We start from the raw sequence: 19,415 nt of genomic DNA on the forward strand, positions 1-19,415 counted from the left end.
CTCACACACTAACTTTGCTCTTTTTTCGTTTTCTTATTTTGTTTGTATTTCTCGTGGCTCTTGTTTTAGGACTTTCTTTTCCCCCTTTTATATGATTTTCTATCATGTGTTTGCTCAGCTAACTTTTGAATCACATTTTTTAATAAACATTGTGAAAAATTAAAAAAAAAAGTACTATACTTAGAGCTTATAGAGGTTGTTGGGTAAGCATAAAAGGGGCTTGCACTTTTATATGTAAATATTATGCAGAAAATGAGAATTTAAAATTTATGTTTACTTATTTTTAAAAGATTTATTTATTTTTATTAAAAAGGCAAATTTACAGAGAGAAGAAGGTACAGAGAGAAAGATCTTCCATCTGCTGGTTCACTGCCCAAATGGCCGCAATGGCTGGAGCTGAGCCAGTCTGGAGCCAGGAGTCAGGAGCTTCTTCTGGGTCTCCCACATGGGTCTAGGCTTCCAAGAACTTGGGTCTTCCTTCCATGCTTTTCCAGGACATAAGCAGGGAACTGGATAGGAAGTGGAGCAGCCAGTGCCTACTTGGGATCCTGGTGCTCGGAGGTGGAGGATTAGCCTATTGAGACATCACACCAGGCCCTTATTTATTTATTTCTTCATCTATTTATTTTAAAAGATGTACTTATTTGGAAGGAAGAAATGAACTTCCCATCCACTGGTTCATTCTCCATGTGTGGCCCCCAATAGCCAGGGGTTGACCCTACCAAAGCCAGGCGCTCCTTCCGGGGGCCCACATGGGTGGAAGGCCCAAGTATTTGGGCCATCATCGATGGCTTTCTAAGGTGCATGAATTTATAGGGAGCTGGATTGAAGTGGAGCAGCCAGGACTTGAACCAAAGGGGATGCCAGCCCTTAATCACTAAGCCGCAGTTCTAGCCCTATTGTTAAACAGCAAACGAGTTTGCAATTCTTTGTTATATGCCCTAATAAGCATTATATTTTTTTGCATAAATTATCCACATTTAAGATTCTTTCCTTAGGATCTGTTTAGAGAAATGCATTGACTGTATCTAAGAGAAAGATACCTTCACGGTTTTCAGATGCAAATTTTCTGCAAAATTGCTTTGTAGAAAAGGGATCATTTTCTACAATGAGTATATACATGAATGTACTTTGTGAAACTGTTGCTATACTGAATATTGCCCATTTAAAACTCTTCAGTTTCCCTTTTCTTCCTAGCATTTGTTCAGCGCTCAGCACAGAAGCTTGACCAGACAGAGCAGACGTCAAATGTGTACCAGTAGCTTGATGGAGCGTTTCTTGCAGGATGTGCTGCGGCACCATCCATATAACTATCAGGAAAACAGGTAACGTGGCCAAGTGGAGTGCTATTACTCTGTAATTCATATTTCATTCGATAGTCATATTGTAGTTCCAGAGTTTTTCAAAGTGATTTAAAAAAATCAAGAAACGCAAAATGCAAATTCAGGTAGTTATTTCCACTTGCAATTGTCAGTTTTTCTCGTCTTATGTCAATAATTATTTGTCAAAGAGGTGTTTTGTAAATATGTCATAGGATTATGCAGGAGGGTGGAAGGTGGAAACAAAAATATTTTTTAAAAGATTTGTAACAGGAAAGCTGGTGGCAAAAACAAGGTAAGGATAGAGTGAAAACAAAGTCAATCCCGTGTTCCTGGAGCTGTTTGCTAAAACAAGTGTCATCAGCTCTATTTATAACCTGCCAATGTCTCAACACCTTTTTTCATGTATAATTTTATTTTTAAAATTTAATGAAAAACAGCTGCATAAAATGAGATTAAATAGCATAGTGGGTTTGCCACTGCAGCCATTTAAGATGGGTACAATCCATTGGTACCAGCTGAGAGGAAAACCAGTAGTAAAAGATGGATAAACGTCTGCTTTGCAAGTTGCTAACCTAGAATTTAGACACGGTGAAAATATTGTAATGGACAGAAAGTAGAGGCAAGATAAAAAAGGTTTCTTGGCTGGCATCAAGACAGAATTAGCCTGTCATGCAGTCAGTACAAGCTGCTGGTTTGTAACTCATGGGCAGTGCTCCAACAACTATATTTGTATAGTGCAGGTATTTCTGTGGCATTCATTCCTAGAGTTTGAACAGTTTCTAGACCTTTAAAAACTTTTAAAAACTTTTTGCTTTTCCTTTGGAAAAATTCAGGCTTATGAAAACATTGCAAAACTGGCACAAAGAATTGTTGGGCTTCCTTTATCTGACTGCCCTGAATATGAAATCTGAAATAAGCACCACACAGTGTTCAGCACCAGGAAAGGACTTGGACAGCATGCTCTTCACTCATCTAGAAATCCTGTGAGGTCATGTCAGTCATCCTATTTCTGGACCAGCATCCAGTCTGGGGTCACACATTTCTAGTTGCCTTACCTTACAATTCTCTTTAATCTTGAACAGTTCCTTAGTTTTCCTTCACTTACAAGATCTTTTCAAAAGAGTACTGGGCAGTTACTGTATGAGCGGTCCCTAATTTTACTATTGTCTACTGTTTTCTCATTGCTTAATTTAGATGATTCATCTTGAGCAAGCTTCAGAATTGCGTAGTGACCTCCTCAATGTATGAATTCAAAGACAGATGATTTTGCTGGTGGTTTCAACTTGAGTCTCTTGATTAAGATGCTATCTACCAATTTATTCCTTCCTGAAGTGACGTTTTTTCCTGTTGTAATTGTTAAGAATCATGTGGGGAAGGACTTCCTGAGACTGTAAATGTCCCATTCTTCATGTTTCACTCACTTACTTTAAGCATCTCTTCCAATGGATGACTAGAATTAAGTGACATGAATATGTATAGATTTTTGGGGGCCTCATTATATTATTATTGGTGTCAGAATCAACTTCACAATTTTCCAAATTAGTATTAAGTTAGTACATTTATATGGGAAAGTAAAATTAAAACATATAAGTTAAGAAAGATGAGTTGCTTGTGATCCATATGTCACAAATATACACATACTAGTTTAGATATATGAGGCTTTTTTCAAAATAAAAATATTTAATGAAGTTTGTCTTTATAATTTTTACAGTCCATTTTAAAGAATACTTTCAAATCCACAGAAGAATTTAGATAGATCCTATCCTATACTGTGGCTCTGCCTAGTTTCTCTGTTACTGACATCTTGCATTAGTGCAGCAGATTTGTGTTAAGCAGTGGATATCTGCCGATGTTAATAGATTTAAGTCTGTGGGTTTATTCAGATTCCTTAGTTTTGGTGTGAATCAAGTTTTCCTGAAGAAAGATCCCCTAGTTTACCTCCTTGTCAGTTTGAGGATCCCATCCTGGCTTCCATGTCATGAGCATGTCATCTTAGGCTCCCCTGGGCTGTGGCAGTTTAATCTCTTTTTGAATCAGTCTAGACATGATGATGCTTCTCACCTTGAGCTGCAATTATTGTTTTGTGTTACTTTCTGCTGCTACTTGAATGCTTCTTGAGCGATAACTTATCTTTGAGTTCATATCAGTACCTAGCATAGGATCCAGCACAGCTTAGCTGGAGACAATTGGTGACAGTGTTTTTTTTTTTTTTTTTGCCTGTTCTGAATTATGAATTCAGGATTGATGGTATCATTAGGTAGGCAGGTTATGTGTATGGAAGAGTTAATCCTAAAATGGTTTAGATTAAGTATGTTGTTTTGATGCTAGTAGGAGAGATCTCCTAGGCTGATTTTAGGTTTTTTAAAAAAATAATGTAGCTTAAAATTTGAGTGGGAAAGATATACACATGCAAACATTAGCCTTCTTTATGTTCTTGCTGCAGCCATCGTGTTCTGTTCTAATCTTTCCCATCTACTTTACAGAAATGGTAGCATTCTATACACATTTGTTTTTTTCACTAACAATGTCTAAAGTCTTTGATCTTTATTAATACATGTAGACCTGCCTTATTATTTTTAGAACCCAAATTATATTCTATTAAATGCTATGAACTATTAAAACAATAGCCACATGGACTCTACTCATTGGCTATTGCAAGTAAAAGGCAATGAATAGTCTTATTTTCATGAGGAAATAAGCAAAGGAGGACATTTAAAATAAAAATGATTAGGTCAGATGATATGTACATTTTTGATTTTAATAGACATTGACAAATTGCTTTTCAGAGAAATGACCAGTTTACAGAGAGATTAATTAAGGATCTTCATATACATTACCTAATCCGTACTCCTATTGGCAGTGTATTAAAGAACTTGTCAAAATAATGCACTCATAGTAGCTGATATTTGTGAATGTTTATAATGACCCAGACTTTTTCTCATTAAAACTCTATAAATAACAACTAATTTATTTCTCCAAATATAAGGAAAATAGTATTAACATTCCCTTTTTCCAGAAGCAGAAGCTGAAATACACAATATTAGTTATCTTGTGTCGACCTTTTTTCCTAACTTTGATAACTGAAAAATGATGCACGGTTGTATTTGCATTTCCTCGCAATGAGAAACCAGTTGTTTATTCAGTAGCAGCTGGTGGGACTGCCTCCAAGCTCTTGTACTGATGACCTCACTGAAGTACCTAAAATGGACAGCCTGGTACAATTGCCTTGATTCTTTGCCCTCTAGGGATGGTACAAAATGGAAATACAATAGTAGCTATTAGAGTTGTATTTTAGCATTAAAAAAAATATTGGCATGTTTTATGTGTTTTTTCCCATCTCTTTTTAGATCAGTGCAAAATGAGATACCTACGAATGCCGATGAATCACCTGATCCTGAGCCTTCAAATGACTGCCTGCCTGAAGAAAACGCTGAGGATGCTCCTGGACCCAGCAGAGAGAGACCCCCTGAGGGTTCTGACCCTGGAGAAGAGTCAAGTTCCACACCTAGTAAACCTCCGGAACGCGCGGAGGAGGTGTCGGTTCGACCGTCAGTTATTCAGAAGCTGGAAAAGGGACAGCAGCAGTCCCTGGTGCTTGTTCCTAAAGTTGAGGGTAGTATGAAAAAGGTTAATCCAGTAGATATCGGCCAACCTACAAATAAAGGCAAAAACTTAATTCGACACCCAGTAATTTGTAACGCTCCCGCTCGTGGTCTGCCTGAAAGTTCTTGTACTAAACCGGTTATAACTCAAACGACTAGGTCACCAGCAGCAGGCACTTTGGATTCAGTTAACAAATGTGACCCAAACAAAGCTGACAAGCAGTCTAAACCACCAGATGGGGTCTCTAGGAATCTCATGTCATCATCCAACGTAGACACATCTGCAGGTTCCCATGAGAAACACAAAATAGGACAATCTTTATGTACCAATTTAGATAAATTGGTTATACAGAAGGGCACCAAACCTCAAAGTAAAATTCTGTCAGGTGGCTTTAAAGCTATGGGTGCTGAGAGCTCTGCCAGAGCTGAGTCTCCCCCTGAGTTAGCAGGAAACCCAGCAGAGAAGCCGAGTACTGCTGATATGCCTGCTAATGAAGGGATCATTGAAGCTGCCACCTCTAGGCAGCCAGAGGAATGCTGTTCCAGTATGGATTGTACTGAGGGAGAAAAGCATGTGGGTTCTGGCAAGTCAGTGATCTGGGGACAGAAGGGCTCAGTGAGTACTGAGATGAAGTCTGATTGTGACTCTGTGCAGTCAGCATCTGAGGCTGTACAAGACATCAGTCTGTGGAAGGAGAATGAAATTGACCAGGAAGATAAGAACAATGAATCTAGAGGTTCTGAGATGAGTCTTGATTGCGGTGCCTCTTTTCGTTCACTGACTAATTTATCTAAAATGGCTGCCAAAGAAATAAATCTTGCAAAGGAAGTACTTGCTGATTTACAGTATCAGAATATTAAGTGTTGTATTTCTGCATTAAGTTATGGGTGTGATGACTCTCCTCAGGAGGGCACCAGCCAATCTCAAGTGATTGTTAGAGATTCACATCTTAAAAATGCAAAATCTGTTAGCCTGGTTGACCAAAGCTATGACTCTAGTGATTCTGAAATGAATTTTGATTGTGATGCGTCCTTTCAAACAATTAATGACTATCCCCAGCAGTCTATGAAAGAGGAAGACCTTCCTCATGAGGTGCCCATTGTTTTGGTTGATAAGAACTATGGCTCTAGTAGCTCTGAAGTGAGTGATGATCTTACTGTCCCACATCAGTTAGTGGTTGACCGTCCCCCAGTGATTGTCACAGAAACAGCACGTTGGAAGAAGGCTCATGTGAGGTTGGTTGATGAGAGCTATGGATCAACTTGTTCTGAAGCAAGTTATGATTGTGATGTTCCTCTTCAGTCAGTGGTTGATCCTCCCCAAATGACTGTCAAAGAAAAAAAACCGAAACACAAACACTCTCGCCAGAAAAAGAAGAAGAAGAAATCCAAGAAGGCGAAAAGACGACTTCCTAACGATGTACCATTCGAGGCAGTGGCTGATGAGCCCCAGAGGGATCCTGAAGAAATCAATCTTCTGAAAGAGAAGAATGCTGACCTTATGGATATGAACTGTGAGTCTCATGATCCTGAGATGTGTTTTCATGCTGATGCTCAATTAGTGGCTGACCAATCTCAAGTAGCAGTTAACGAAGTCCACCCACCAAACGTAGATAATGACCTAGAGAATCAGAGTGTTCACTCTAGCATTTCTAACCTAAGTTTTGATTCTGATGCCATTTTTTATCAGTCAGTTGATGATCAGCCTCATGGGGCTTTGGGTGAAGTAAATTTTAAAGAGTTAAATATTGACATGGAACTTAAGAGCTGTGGGTCCTCCACTTCTGAGTTGACTTTTGATTCTGATACTCCCCTTCTGTCAGTTTCTAATATGAGTCAGCAGGATGTTGAAAGAATAAAAGAAGAACGCACTAACCCGGAAGATGGGAGCTGTGAGTCGAATAGTTCTGACATAACTTTTGAGTCCAATATTCCTCTTTGCTCAGTAGTTGACCAACCTGGAGTAGCTGTTTATGAGGCGAAACCTGTTGAACTGGAAAATAAAAGTAATGAGCCTTGTGTTTCTGAAATAACTCTTGATTCTGATATTCCTCTTCATTCAGGAAATGATCAACCTGAAGTAGCTGTTAAAGAAGTAATCATTCAGAAAGAAGAGTATATACACTTAGAAAGGAAGAATGATGAACCCAGTGGTTCTGAAATAAGTTTGGACTCTAATATCCCTCATCATTCAGTGATTAATTCTCCTAAAGTAGCTGTTAAAAAGCTAAGTCCTCATAAAGAAGAGCAGGTACCCTTAGAAAATAAGGAAAAGGAACATACGAATTCTGAACTAAGTTTGGGTTGTGGTACTGCTTTTCATTCTGTGACTGGACATTCTGAAGAACCCACTGAAGACTTAAACTTTCAGAAAGAAAAGCAGGTACACTCTGTACATAAATCTAATGAAGTAGGTGTTTCTGAAACACGTTTTGGGTCTGTTATCCCTCTTCAGTCAGTGATTCAAAAAGCTCAAGGCATTATTAAGGAAAAATGGCTTCAAAAAGAAAGGGCTGCTAAATTCCAAGATAGAGGTGCTGACATTCGTGGTTCTGAGATAAATTCAGGTTCTAGTGCTCCTCATCATTTAGTGACTGAACCTCAAGAAGTTGGTAAAAAAAAGAAGAGAAAGGAGAAGCATATTGAAGAGAATGACAGTGATAAATACAGTGGTTCTGGAGTAATTGTGAGTCCCAAAGTTTTTCCCTGGTCAGTGATTGAAAAATCTCAACTAGCTGTTCTGAAGGAGGACCGTGCAGACCCAAATGCTGAAAGCACTGAACCCCGAGGTTCTGAAGTAAATGTACATACTGATGTTCCTCTTTGCTCAGTCACTAGCCAAGCTCAGCTAGCCCCTCAAAATGAAAACCATGCTGATCTAAAAGATAAAAAAAACGGGCAACCTACTGATTCTAAAATAAGTTTCAAATCTGTTGACCCCCATCAGTCATTGACTGGACAACCTCGAGAAACAGTAAAAGAAATTGATATATGGAATGAAGAGGATATTGACTTTAAAAACAAGATTGATGAGCCTGCTGGCTCAAAAGTAACACATGGCTCTGGTGTTTCCCACCCACCTTCAGTTGATCAACCTCCTGTGACTGTTAAACAAATAAACCATGAGAATAAAGATGAGATGTCCTTGGAGATGAAGAAAAGCCAGAATAGTTGTTCTGAAATGAGTTCCCATTCTACTTTCTCAGTTCCAGCAATAGTCATTCAACCTCCAATGACTTTTTTGAAGCCAGAGCACACAGAGGTGGGAGGAAAACCCAGTCAGTCTCATGGTTCTGAAATGAATTTTGAATCTGATGAACCCCATCAGTCCGTGGGTAATCACCGTATGAAAACAGTTAAAGAGGGAAGTTTCTGCACGGGTGAAGTTGGTCGGAAAGATAAGAAGGATGAAGTGAAAGGTGTTAGCGTTATATGTAGTTCTAGTGTCCTTCAGCCAGTGATTGGTCAAACTGAAGAAGTAGTTAAGGAGGCCAACATTTTGAAAGACAAGGTTGTCAAACCTAATAATTCTGAAATAAATTTTAAATCTAGTGAATCTCTTCAGTCTGTGACTAATAAAATTCAAGAGCCTATTAAGGAAATTAATCTTCTGAGGGAGGAAGAACATGTTTGTCTGCCTGATAAGAGCGATGAGCCTGACGGATCCCAAATAATGTACGTTTCAAATAAGCCTCTTCAGTCGGTAATGGAGCAGCCACAAATTTTGGAAGAAGAATGTGCCAATTTGGAACTTAAAAGCAGTGATCCTTGTAGTCCTGAAACAGGTTTTGATTCCAGTGACCTTTTGCAATCAGCAGGAGACCAGCCTCAAAAAACTAACGGGGAAACAGAAACAAATCTCTGGAAGGAAGACCATATTTATCTGGAAAATATGAGCTACAAGCTAGGTGATTTTGAAATAAATTGTGATTCTGGTGTTCCCGTTCAGTTTGTTGCTGATCCGTCTTCTGTATCTGCCAAAGAAATGAACTTAGAAAAGATGTATCATAATGACTTAGAAGGTAAGGACTATAGACCCTGCGGGTTTGAAATGAAATGTGACTCTGAGATTCACCTTCAGTCAGATACCTACCATCCTTCATCGGCCCATGAAGAGACAAACTTTCAGAAAGAAACGCATCTTAGCATGGAAGAGAAGCTGAGTGAACCCAGTGATTCTGGAGTGATATGTGATGCTGATGTCCCTTTTCAAATAGTAGTCAACCAAGCGTCAGACAGAGAAGCAAATCATCCCGAGGTGTTCCTTGTGGACTTGATGACCAGTGATAGTGACTGTGATTGTGAAGTGGTTTCTCATCCTCACTTGCTGCATGACCCAGTTCATATGGCTGCCAGAGAACTCAATTCTGCAAATGTAGATTCTATAAATGTAAATGATTACTGCTATGACTCTTGTGGTTCTGCTGTTAGACATGTTTGTAAAGCCCGTTTTCAGCCAGCGAAAAAGCAATCTAAGGAGAGCTTCAAAATAATAAACCGGAAGAATGACTATATTATTCTGGGAGATTTAAGCTGTCCGTCTTGTGATTCTGAAACAGACTGTGATGGTGACACTTCACCATCCATGACTTACTACTCACAAAGACCTGATAAGAAACCGGTCAGATCTAGTGGTTCCAGAAGAAATTCTGCCATGAAAGGCACTTCTCAGCCTATGACTCACCAAACGCAGAGAGCTCACCAGGAAATGAAACTTGGGAAAGATCAGAATAATGTCGACCTGATGGATCAGCGCTGTGCATCTGGCAATTGGGCAGTTGCGTGGGATGGCTCTGCTGAGTCAGTGGCCCAAGGAGTAGCTCCTGGAGAACAACTTTTGCAGTTAAAACATACCGATCTAGAAAAGAGAGGGAAATCTTGTGATTCTGAGAAGGGTCGTCAACACAGACCTTCCATTCTGCGCAAACCTGACAAGTCTCAAAAAGCTTTGGGCAAAAAAAAGCCATTTAAGAAGGTCAGATTTGACCTGAGAGAAGACAGCCATGATTCCCCATCCAACTCTTTCCCCATGGCTGGTTCTAAAAGGAAGCCAGAAAAAGCAGAAGAGGTTGTTGAAGATGATCCTAATGAGCCAGTTCTTGAAGCCTTGCCCAATATGCCTCCCTCATTTGTAGGGAAAACATGGTCTCAAATAATAAGAGAAAATGACCGTAAGGTTGATGCCCTTGTGAAGGAATTTAGGGAAGGTCGTTTCCACTGTTACTTTAATGATGATTCGGAGCCCCCCAAAGACTGTTTGAATAAAGGAAAAAAAGCCACCCAGCCTGACCTTAATCAGGATACTGCCTCACTTCAAACTCTGTCAGATGACATAGCAGGCAGTTTTTCTGGTTTTTCAGAGAGCGATGACTTCTCTGTGGACTTGGATAGCCTAGGCTTTCATTATGCTCTAGCACAGCAGTTTCCCAACCACTTGTGGCATTTGACTTGTCGATGCCGATCAGTGAAAGTAAGCCATGCAACCCAGACCAATTTTGCAAATAACCAAGCGAACAAAAGGAAAAGTGACAGTTCAGAGGAAGAATCACCAGAAAGGAAGCATTTTCAGGATGACAGCAACACAGCCACTGTCCAAGGCAGCACTGATGAATTTCCTGAGTCAAGTCCTACCCATTCAGATCCTACAACAGCCTTAGTCCACTCTCCTTCATCTCTAAATGCAGAATCCAAGGATGGGGAATCCTCCGAGCTTTGCAGCATGGTAGCCAAGGGTTGTGATAATATGCCGTGTATGTGCAAGTGGGAACAGCATGCCTTTCATTGCAATGACCCCTTCCTAAAGCAACCTGTGACTGATAACGATGATGATATGCAATGTTGTGCTTCAACATCTGCCATGGCAAGATATGAATTAAAGTCATATCAAAGGAACATCAAATCTTCGATTCTAAAGGCAAGTCGCTTCCAGCTAACTGCCCAAGTCTTTCCCAAATCAGGTAGACGTGAGTTTTCAGAAAGTAAAAGGAAAAGTCAGGGCAAGAAGGTAGCAGCTAGTAATAAGATCAGTTTTCTCCAAAAGGTTTATAAATCAGTTACTCTGCCTCAGAAAAGCAGACCAGTTTCAGCGAAACAGTCAGTTTGGATCCGGACCAAACCAAATGATATCATTAGGAAGTACATTTTGAGGTACTCCATTTTTATGCGTCGTAAATACCAATCTAGGGCCACTTTTGTTGCAATGCTTTTCAGAAAGAAGCAGTCTGTTGTGAATAGGCTAGAGAGAGAGGAGAGACCTACTGAGATGCTCTTGGGTGCTTCATCTCTGCCAAATGGTGCTGAGGAGCAGTTACGAGTCATACCAGGTCCTCCGAAGCAGCCTGTGCAGGCTTCTCCCAGCAGGGCAGGGAGAAAGAGAAAGGGCCTCACACGTTGCCGCCGCAGAAGGAAAAAGTCCGGTATTGCTAGACCCTATGAGTTGAGAAGTGTGTGCACCATACCCGATTCTGGTAGAATGGTGACTCGGCAATCCAACAAATCGAGAACTAATGAGGTCAAACTGAAGTTTACATGTTAATTGAGGATTCAGTACTTTAATCTAAATATATCTGGTATTTAGTACTCATAGCTTTCCCAGCTTTTTTGGGAAAACCTTGAATATTTTGCTATAGATTTTATTTTTCAGAACTTTTATATTCATTTAAAATTAGTGTTTAGGGTCCTTTTCTTTAAGATTCAAAATTAACTTCTGTCCAACATTTTCTGTAGAAGATCTTTATCTTAATTTGTTGTTAATTTGGCAAAGTATATAGAATTTTTGTTCATCAAATCCTGTCTTATTTTTTATGACAATCATTCTCATACCAGCAAGTTATAACATTATGAGAATGAAGATAGTAAAGCTATGAATGCTTTTATTTTTAAAGATCAGAACAAATGCATATGTACTTACATTCTGTGTTTCAGAGTGGAATTGTCAATATAGTATTCTAACTGGATGATTAAATATAGGACACTATAATGAATTAACCTTTGGGTGAGGTTGACTTGAAAGATCAAACCTAAAATAGAATTTGTCCTTCTCTTTTAAAAGAAAATGTGATTTCCACGATCTTTAATCGAATTTTAAAAAAAGTGCCTGGTGACTATATAAACACAACACAGATTCCTCCTGCTTCTTTAAACTGGGTTTACAAGTCTTTTAACTTTCCACAAACGTGTACATACACATCTTGGTAGACTTTTCTTTAGCATCATTAGATCATAGGGGGAAAATGATAGTTGTCGGTGCGGTTAGGTCTTTTTAATTGTCTTTACTACCTTTTACTTGAAGAATTGTTGGTTTAATATGAAAAATCCATATTATTTTATACCATTATCTCTTAAAAATGTTTTTGACATCACTGTATGCATTGTTTAAGTGCTCCATCTGAAATTACTGATTTAATAAAATTATTTGAACAGCTCATTTTTTTTTTTTTTGCAAAGTCATGTAGTATTTCAAAAAGTGGAATAAAACTGAGCACCTAAGTGGAGGCTTATTTTGCAAGTGGAAAATCTTGATTTGCCTTGAACTTGTCAATTTCAATAATTCAAATAAAAGATGTTAAGATACCCAGTTTGCATCTGGGATACTCGAAATATCTTCAGATCCTTTATTGGTAGACACTGGTTGAACTAATACAGATGATCTCCTTACCCTGGTAAGCCAAAATCTTGGCTCTTTTTCTGTCATCAATGTTAAAGCAAAACGTGAATTTCAACTCTATTGTGTGACTAACATGTTTTATCGAAACTACAGTCAGTGTTAAGATGTATCTTGATTTAAGAGGTTAAAAAAACGTGTTACCTTAAAATTAATGAATATAGTGTAATGGTTTGCTTATGAATGTGATTTTATTTTAGGGGCCGTTATTTAACCTGTGGGTGTGCTATGATGGTGTTGTGTTGTAATTTCTTCTAAATTTAAGCAGTAATTACAGTGAAAAAATGAGCAAGTGCTTATATTTTTAGTTGCAAAAGAACGCATATAGCATTTCCTTCAACCATATTTCCATTTGCTTAAAATATCACTGTGGGCTACTAGTCCAGAATAATCCTCCCATTTTAGTTTAAGAAGAAAGCTCTGTCCCACTGATCAGGAAGTAAACAACTAGTTCTGTAAAATATTCTACTTGTGGTTATTGATGTCTTTTTTTTCCTGTTGAATAAACCATATAATTCCCTCAGGTACCATGAGGGAACTTCAAGAAGTTCTTGGAAAACAGATTATAAGATAAGATTATTTTGGTGCAAAAAAATTTTGAGATCCAGTTTTTTCATAGTAAACATTTTCCATGACCTTTTGGAAGATCTCTTATATTAATAGACACACTGCAGTGTAGGTTTAAAAACAAGACTTTATTTGAAAATAATTCTGTAAATATATCACATCTGCTGTGATCACATCATGCACAGTTGACAGTTCTAACTATCCAAGTGATCAAGATTTAAATGTAGAAAACCGTGACAACATTTTTCACATTGGGAGCTCTTCTAAGTCTCATTTTCAGGGTGACAGATTTATATTTACAGTCTACATTATTGAAAATATTAAATCATAATATGGGACTAATGATATTGGTTAACATGGAAATGCTATGCTAAGTTCTTATAGCCATTACATTAGGAAAGCTTGAAAATTTGAAAATAAGTTGGAAGGAATTACTTTCAGAGTTTGATAGTATACAGGATGTGCCCCTTTGTCTAAATAAATGTTGGTTTAATTTGCAGATTAGATAAAACAATTGGTGTTTTTGTGTGCTCAAGAATGCATCATATTGTTTTAATAGTAAAAAGTCAAATTATAATCATAATGAGTATTTTATTAACCTTGTCCATGTTTGGTATTTTGCATAGGTTTTTATTGTAGTTGTCCTGAGTTCTAGAGTATGTGAAACAATATTGTGCAGAGTGTGTTTTTGGCATTTGTGCATTTAAATTATTTATGTAACTAGGGCTCTGAGTAGCACTTTTTTTTTGCTTAAAGAAAAATTATATTTAAATATTCAAATAATTATATATTTCCATGTAAAACTAATGTGAAGCTTAATGTATTTTTTATAATGCGATTTAAATGGTAAACTTGTTTTTGAGGTTATCAAGATAAAGCTTATTAAACATTGAAATTTGTGTCTACGCTCTCATCGTGTGAGAAGTTTCTTTTCTGAAAATGCTCAAATAATCAGAGAACAATGAAAACTGCCGCATATTTGCAAATGGTCCAAGAGAGAATAAGTAAATGTAAATATTGCTGTTAGTGGGAAAATAGTTGAACAAAAAGGTACAGGTTGTAATCAGTGCAGTAGTTATTTCAAAGAATTAAAATGTGGCACAGGGTTGCTCTTTGTGACCCTGTGCTGAAAGGAGCCACGATGGACTGAGTTCAGGAGGCGGTACCCGTGTCACTATTGGACACCTGCTTTGGAAGGGAGAACTTTGGTACCTCCTAGACCACAGCATATGCTGGACAAGACAAGAAAGCATGGAGGAATGTATTAATTGGGGAGGGGGACTTCAAAAAGCCATGAGAAATGCACATTTTATCTTAAAAATCTATTTTTACTTGCCTGGAATGCAGACAGGGAGAGAGGTAAATTTTCCACCCTCTGGTTTACTCTCCAAATGACCTCAGTAGCTGGAGTTAGGTCATTCCTGAGGCAGGAACCACATCTGCCTCTCCCAGGTGGGTGGCAGGGACTTCATCACCTAGACCATGATCTGCCACCTTCACATACTCATTAACAGGTAGCTGGATCTGCAGCACAGCAGCCAGAACTCAAACTGGCGCTTCAGTATTGGATGCCAGCATCAGAGATGCAGCTTAAACCACTGGATCTCAGCTCTGGCCCCACACAAAAGCCGAGAGCCATGAACAGCAAGTCTCCCGTGTGAGTGGCAGAGCCCAATTACTGACCATAAGCTCTACCTTCTAGGGAGTGCGTTAGCAGGAAGCTGGAGCCAGCAGCCAGAACCAGAAGTCAAACCCAAGTACTTTGATGTGGGATGTGGACCTCTTTTTTTTTAATTATTTCATTTTTGATGTTGTTTACATGGTTGACAAGAATACACATCCCTGAGGACCACTAAATAGAATGGGGAGGGATCAAGGTATGGGGGAGGATGGGTGGGACAAATGCTTCCAATTTCCGGTTTATTCCCATTTCTCTTGTACCTTGGAGGTGGGGAGGGAATTAGTCAAGGGAGAGGGGGCTGCTTCCGGTACTCAGGGACCCAGGCTCATCAGTACCCACGGATTGGTGATGTCCACCTGATGTCATCTTAGAAATCTTAACATGGAGAAGAATGTTCTGAAGGTATCACTCAGGTGGCCTCGATGGCTCCGAGGCGCCATCCTTTTTTCTGTTCCAAAACTGAGAAAATCCTTCTAAGGTCTGTTGGCTGACCGAGTCTACCCTAGCGCATCTACCCATCCAGACACTTGCTGCCAAAGCTTGGTCAGGAGACTTGTCCAACATGTTCTGCCCTCCATCTTATGACATGGCACTCGATGTCCTCTGTAGCCCCAAATGAACTTGCCAGCATATCTCCTTTATGTACCTGGGTATTCCGTCCACTGCATAGGCATTAGCAATCGAGGAGGCTCAGTCCCAATACATGCATTCTAAGGTCAGACCATAAATCCTATGACTTTCTCTGTGGCCGGAGTTTTGAGTCCAGTGGTCCAGTAGTCCAGTGGGAGATTCCCCCAAGAAACTGCACCTAGAGTAATCCCAGACCTGACTCTTGCACGTGCCAGCCAATACAGGGGCTCTATAAGCCTATTCACACACTGCTAATTGTAGATGCCTGGTCAATTCCACACCCAGTCCCATGTCCCATGCAAACTAATTGGTGCTGTGGCCCTGCCCAATTCAGCATGCCACAGACCTGGCCCTTGCACACAGCAGGAATTGCAACCTAGTTGAGGGGAGCCCCAGCTCTAGTTCTTGTTTTTGCCAGACTAGTACAGTCCCTGTCTCATCCAAATTGGGCTCTTGTATGCATGTGTGGAAGTTGCAGCTCAGCTCAACAACCCAATTCACACATGTGCTGATACGTGCTGCTGCCTTGTCCAGCCTGGTCTGTCCCCAGTCCTGTCTCTCATGCACTCCAGCAGGAACCGCAGCCCAGCAGAGGAGTACCCTCAGTTTCCCTAGTAGTCCCACTTCCAGTTCCAGATCTTGCACTTTCCATGGAGTACTGCTGTCCAGTCTGACAGGACTTGCACCCTGTCTTGGCACTTGCTGGTGGATGCTGTGGCATAGCTTGGCCAGTTGGCACTTATCCTGGCTCTTGCATGCACCAGCAGATTAAGTGCCCTGGTTTAGCCCAGTCCTCCCCCAAACCTAGCTTGCATGCAGGCTGCAAGTTACTATAGGCCTGCCCAACCTGGTGTGTCCCAAGTCCTAGCTCTCATACTCACCAGTGGGAGTAATGGCCCTGGAGAGGCCCCAGAGTAACCCCCCCTCAATTTGCTCCTGGCCAGAGTGTTGTGTGTGCTGGAGGGTGCTGTGGTCCAGTATGGCATGGTTCGTCTCACCTCAGCATTTGCTGGCGGGTGCTGCAACCTGGCTCCATCTGTCCTGCCCCCAGTCCCAGTTCATACTGGGGGATACTGCAGCTTAGCTCAGTCTGGCCAGCCCAAGTCCCAGCCCTAATGTGAACTGCCAGGTATTGCATCCCAATCCAGCCTGGCCTGCAGCCTATCCTGACTCTTATACCTGCCAGTAAATGTTGCAGACTGCCCCAGCTGGCCCGCCCCTGAACTTGACCCACAGGTATGCATACTGTAGCCCAGCCTGGTCTGGAGTCTCCCTAGCCTTGGTTCTTGTGCTCACTAGCCAGGGCTGCATCTTGACAGGGGAGTTCCTTAAGCCTCCGTATCAGACCACCTCATGGTCGTGCACCGCACAGTGGTAGATGTTTGGCTCAGCCTACTTTGGCCCACCTCCAGTCCTAATATTCACTGGTGGGTACTGCAGCCTTGCCAGACCAGGGGATGCAAACCTTTTAACCAGCTGGTTTAATGCTTGTTTCCTCCATAAATATTTTGAGATCCCCTTCTTTAATTTTTTTTCTTCATTTTAGATGATGCTTACATAATTGATCATGGTGGGAAGGATAGAGGGCCAGTGAAAAGTGGATGTGAGCATTTCCGTTTCTTTTTCCTGTGTCTGGGGGGAAGGAAGAGAATAGGGGAGCCACACACAGCCTCCTAACCATCCCAATACCTGAGGATGGGGAACAACCATTCAGTATCAACCCAGGGTCCTGATGTGGTGTATGCTCCACCCAGGTGGTTTCGATAGTTCTGAAATGTTGTCAATCTCACTTATCTGAGAATGCGGGAACACTGACATAGTCCGTGTTAAAGTCTGCATTCATCCAGATATTTGCTGTCATTGTTGGGCTGGGGTAGTTATCCAATCTGTTCTGTTCTCCTTCCTCTGTTGTGGTAACAAATGTCTTCTGAAGACCCCAGTGGGCTGACATATCCTCTACGTGGATCTGGACCAGCTGTCCACTACTCTGTCTTTTCCATTGAGGAGGACCAGTTCTCTCTGGCAGCCCCAAGGGCCTGGGATAGCTGACCCCTGGGCCCACCGGACCTCCCATCCCTGGGGCTCATGGACTTCACACCCACCATGTAGGTGGGCCCAAGGACCTGAGCAAGGGGACCCAGACCCTGCCAGATACCCTGCCACAGTTGCTCATGGTCCTGGCACCCACTGCCCCCAGACTGGCATGAGTCTCTTCACCTCAGCATTGACAAGTGTGTGCTTCAGCCTGGCTTGGTCCAGCCTGCCCCTCATTCCAACTCCTGCTGGTTGGTTCTATAGCCTTTCCCAGCCCATCCAGCCCCCTGTGCCAGCACCAGTGTGAACTGGCTGGTTGTGGCCCAACCCAACCTTCCTGTACCTTGTCCTGGTCCTCAGATCTGCCAGTGGATGTTATGAACTAGCCCAGCCTGGCCCATGCTGGCCCACCCCCAAGACCTGACCCACATGTATGTTGGCAGGTACTGTAGCCTGGCCTGGTTTAGGCTGCTCCTAGCCTTGGTTCTTGCACTCACCTGCAGGGACTGTGTCCTAACAAAGGAATTCCCCAAGCTCCTCCATCAGGTCACCTCCCTGTGGCAGATTTTGTGCACACCGGTGGAGACCCCCTTTCTTTGTATGTCAGTGACATACATATTTCACCCTAGTGTCACTGACTTCTAGAATTCATTGGGATGTTATTGTCAGCAGGTGCAAAATCCTATTTAAAATTTGAAATATTTGTTTATTAAATTTATTTGAGAGGCACAGAAATCTCATCTGGCAGTTCACTGTCCAAATTCCTGCAGCATCTGGGGATGGAACACATGGTACCTGGGAGAACGAAGACTTGGTCTGATGTGAATGGCAGGAACTCAGACACTCAGGCCATCCCCAGCTGCTTCCCAGAGTGGAGCCAGGACATAAACCCACCCACTCTGAAATGGTATACAAGGTCCCAAGGGACTCCTTACCCTCTCAGCCAAACGCCTGCCTCAATATGTTAAACTTATAGCAAATATTACTAGAATGAAATGGAAATCTGTTTTTAGTAAAAGAATAGAAAATATGGAAAATACTAAAAAAAAAAGTTAAGTAGCCAGGAAGCTTCATACCAAATGCTAAGGAGGTCGGGCGTAGCTTAGGAGGCTGGAGACAGTCTCAGCATTTCTTTGTCATTTAACTCCACCCATGACAGATATAGCAAGATAATTTAATAATGTTTTCCTAAATTTTATATTGTATGACTTCACCCAAAGTGTTTTAAGCTTTTTATTTTGATTAAGTAGTAGGTCTAGAATATAGTATATAGCTTGTTGCTGAATCTTTGAGTAAGCATAAACTTACACTTTTCTATTTTTACAATTTATTACATATTTGTTAGAATTTAGTTATTATAAGTTTATTCCAGGTTTATTTATTTAATATTTAATGAAGATTCATCTTTTGAAAGATTTATTTACTTAATTAAAAGGCAGAGCTAGAGAGAAAGAGAGCGAGAGAGATTTTCCATTCACTGGTTCACTCCCCAAATAGTCACAACATCCAGATCTGGGCTGGACCAAAATCAAGAGCTTGAAAATCCTTCTGGGTCTCCCACATGAGTGGCAGGGGTTCAAGTATATGGACCATCTGTTGCTTTCCCGCACACGCCAGCAGGGAGCTGGGAGAACAATCACGGCTTGAATTGGTGCTCATATGGGATGCCAGTGTCATAGACTTAACCTGGTGGTTCTAAGCTTTATTTTCAGGTGTATTAAAATAAACTTGAAATTTACCTTCCATATTTCCAAGCTCTCTCTCTCTCTCTGTGTATGTACACTGTCAGTGTTTGTACACAATGCAGAACATTGCTGTAAGCTTTCACCTGTATTATTTCATTTCATCTCCATAGAACCGTTATGAGCCAGATGCTCTAGTTACCACCAACTCTCCAATGAGACAGTTGAATCACG

At 40.8% G+C, this 19,415-nt stretch overlaps 1 protein-coding gene across 4 annotated transcripts in view; it reads left to right on the top strand.

Moving 5' to 3' along the window:
- ZDBF2 (zinc finger DBF-type containing 2) overlaps window positions 1-14,047 on the top strand; it is a 29,701-nt gene extending 15,654 nt beyond the window's left edge. For 3 of the 4 annotated variants that reach the window (XM_058664900.1, XM_058664901.1, XM_058664902.1), the window contains exons 4-5: window positions 1,198-1,325; window positions 4,670-14,047. In XM_058664900.1, the coding sequence (XP_058520883.1) occupies window positions 1,198-1,325; window positions 4,670-11,459 (6,918 nt within the window). In that variant the 3' untranslated portion in view covers window positions 11,460-14,047. Of the gene's footprint in view, window positions 1-1,179; window positions 1,326-4,669 lie in introns of all 4 variants that reach the window. The other variant, XM_058664903.1, reaches the window with a different exon arrangement.
- Window positions 14,048-19,415: the final 5,368 nt, after the last annotated feature.

Source organism: Ochotona princeps, chromosome 5 (genome assembly GCF_030435755.1).
Source record: "Ochotona princeps isolate mOchPri1 chromosome 5, mOchPri1.hap1, whole genome shotgun sequence".
Classification (NCBI taxonomy): domain Eukaryota; kingdom Metazoa; phylum Chordata; class Mammalia; order Lagomorpha; family Ochotonidae; genus Ochotona; species Ochotona princeps.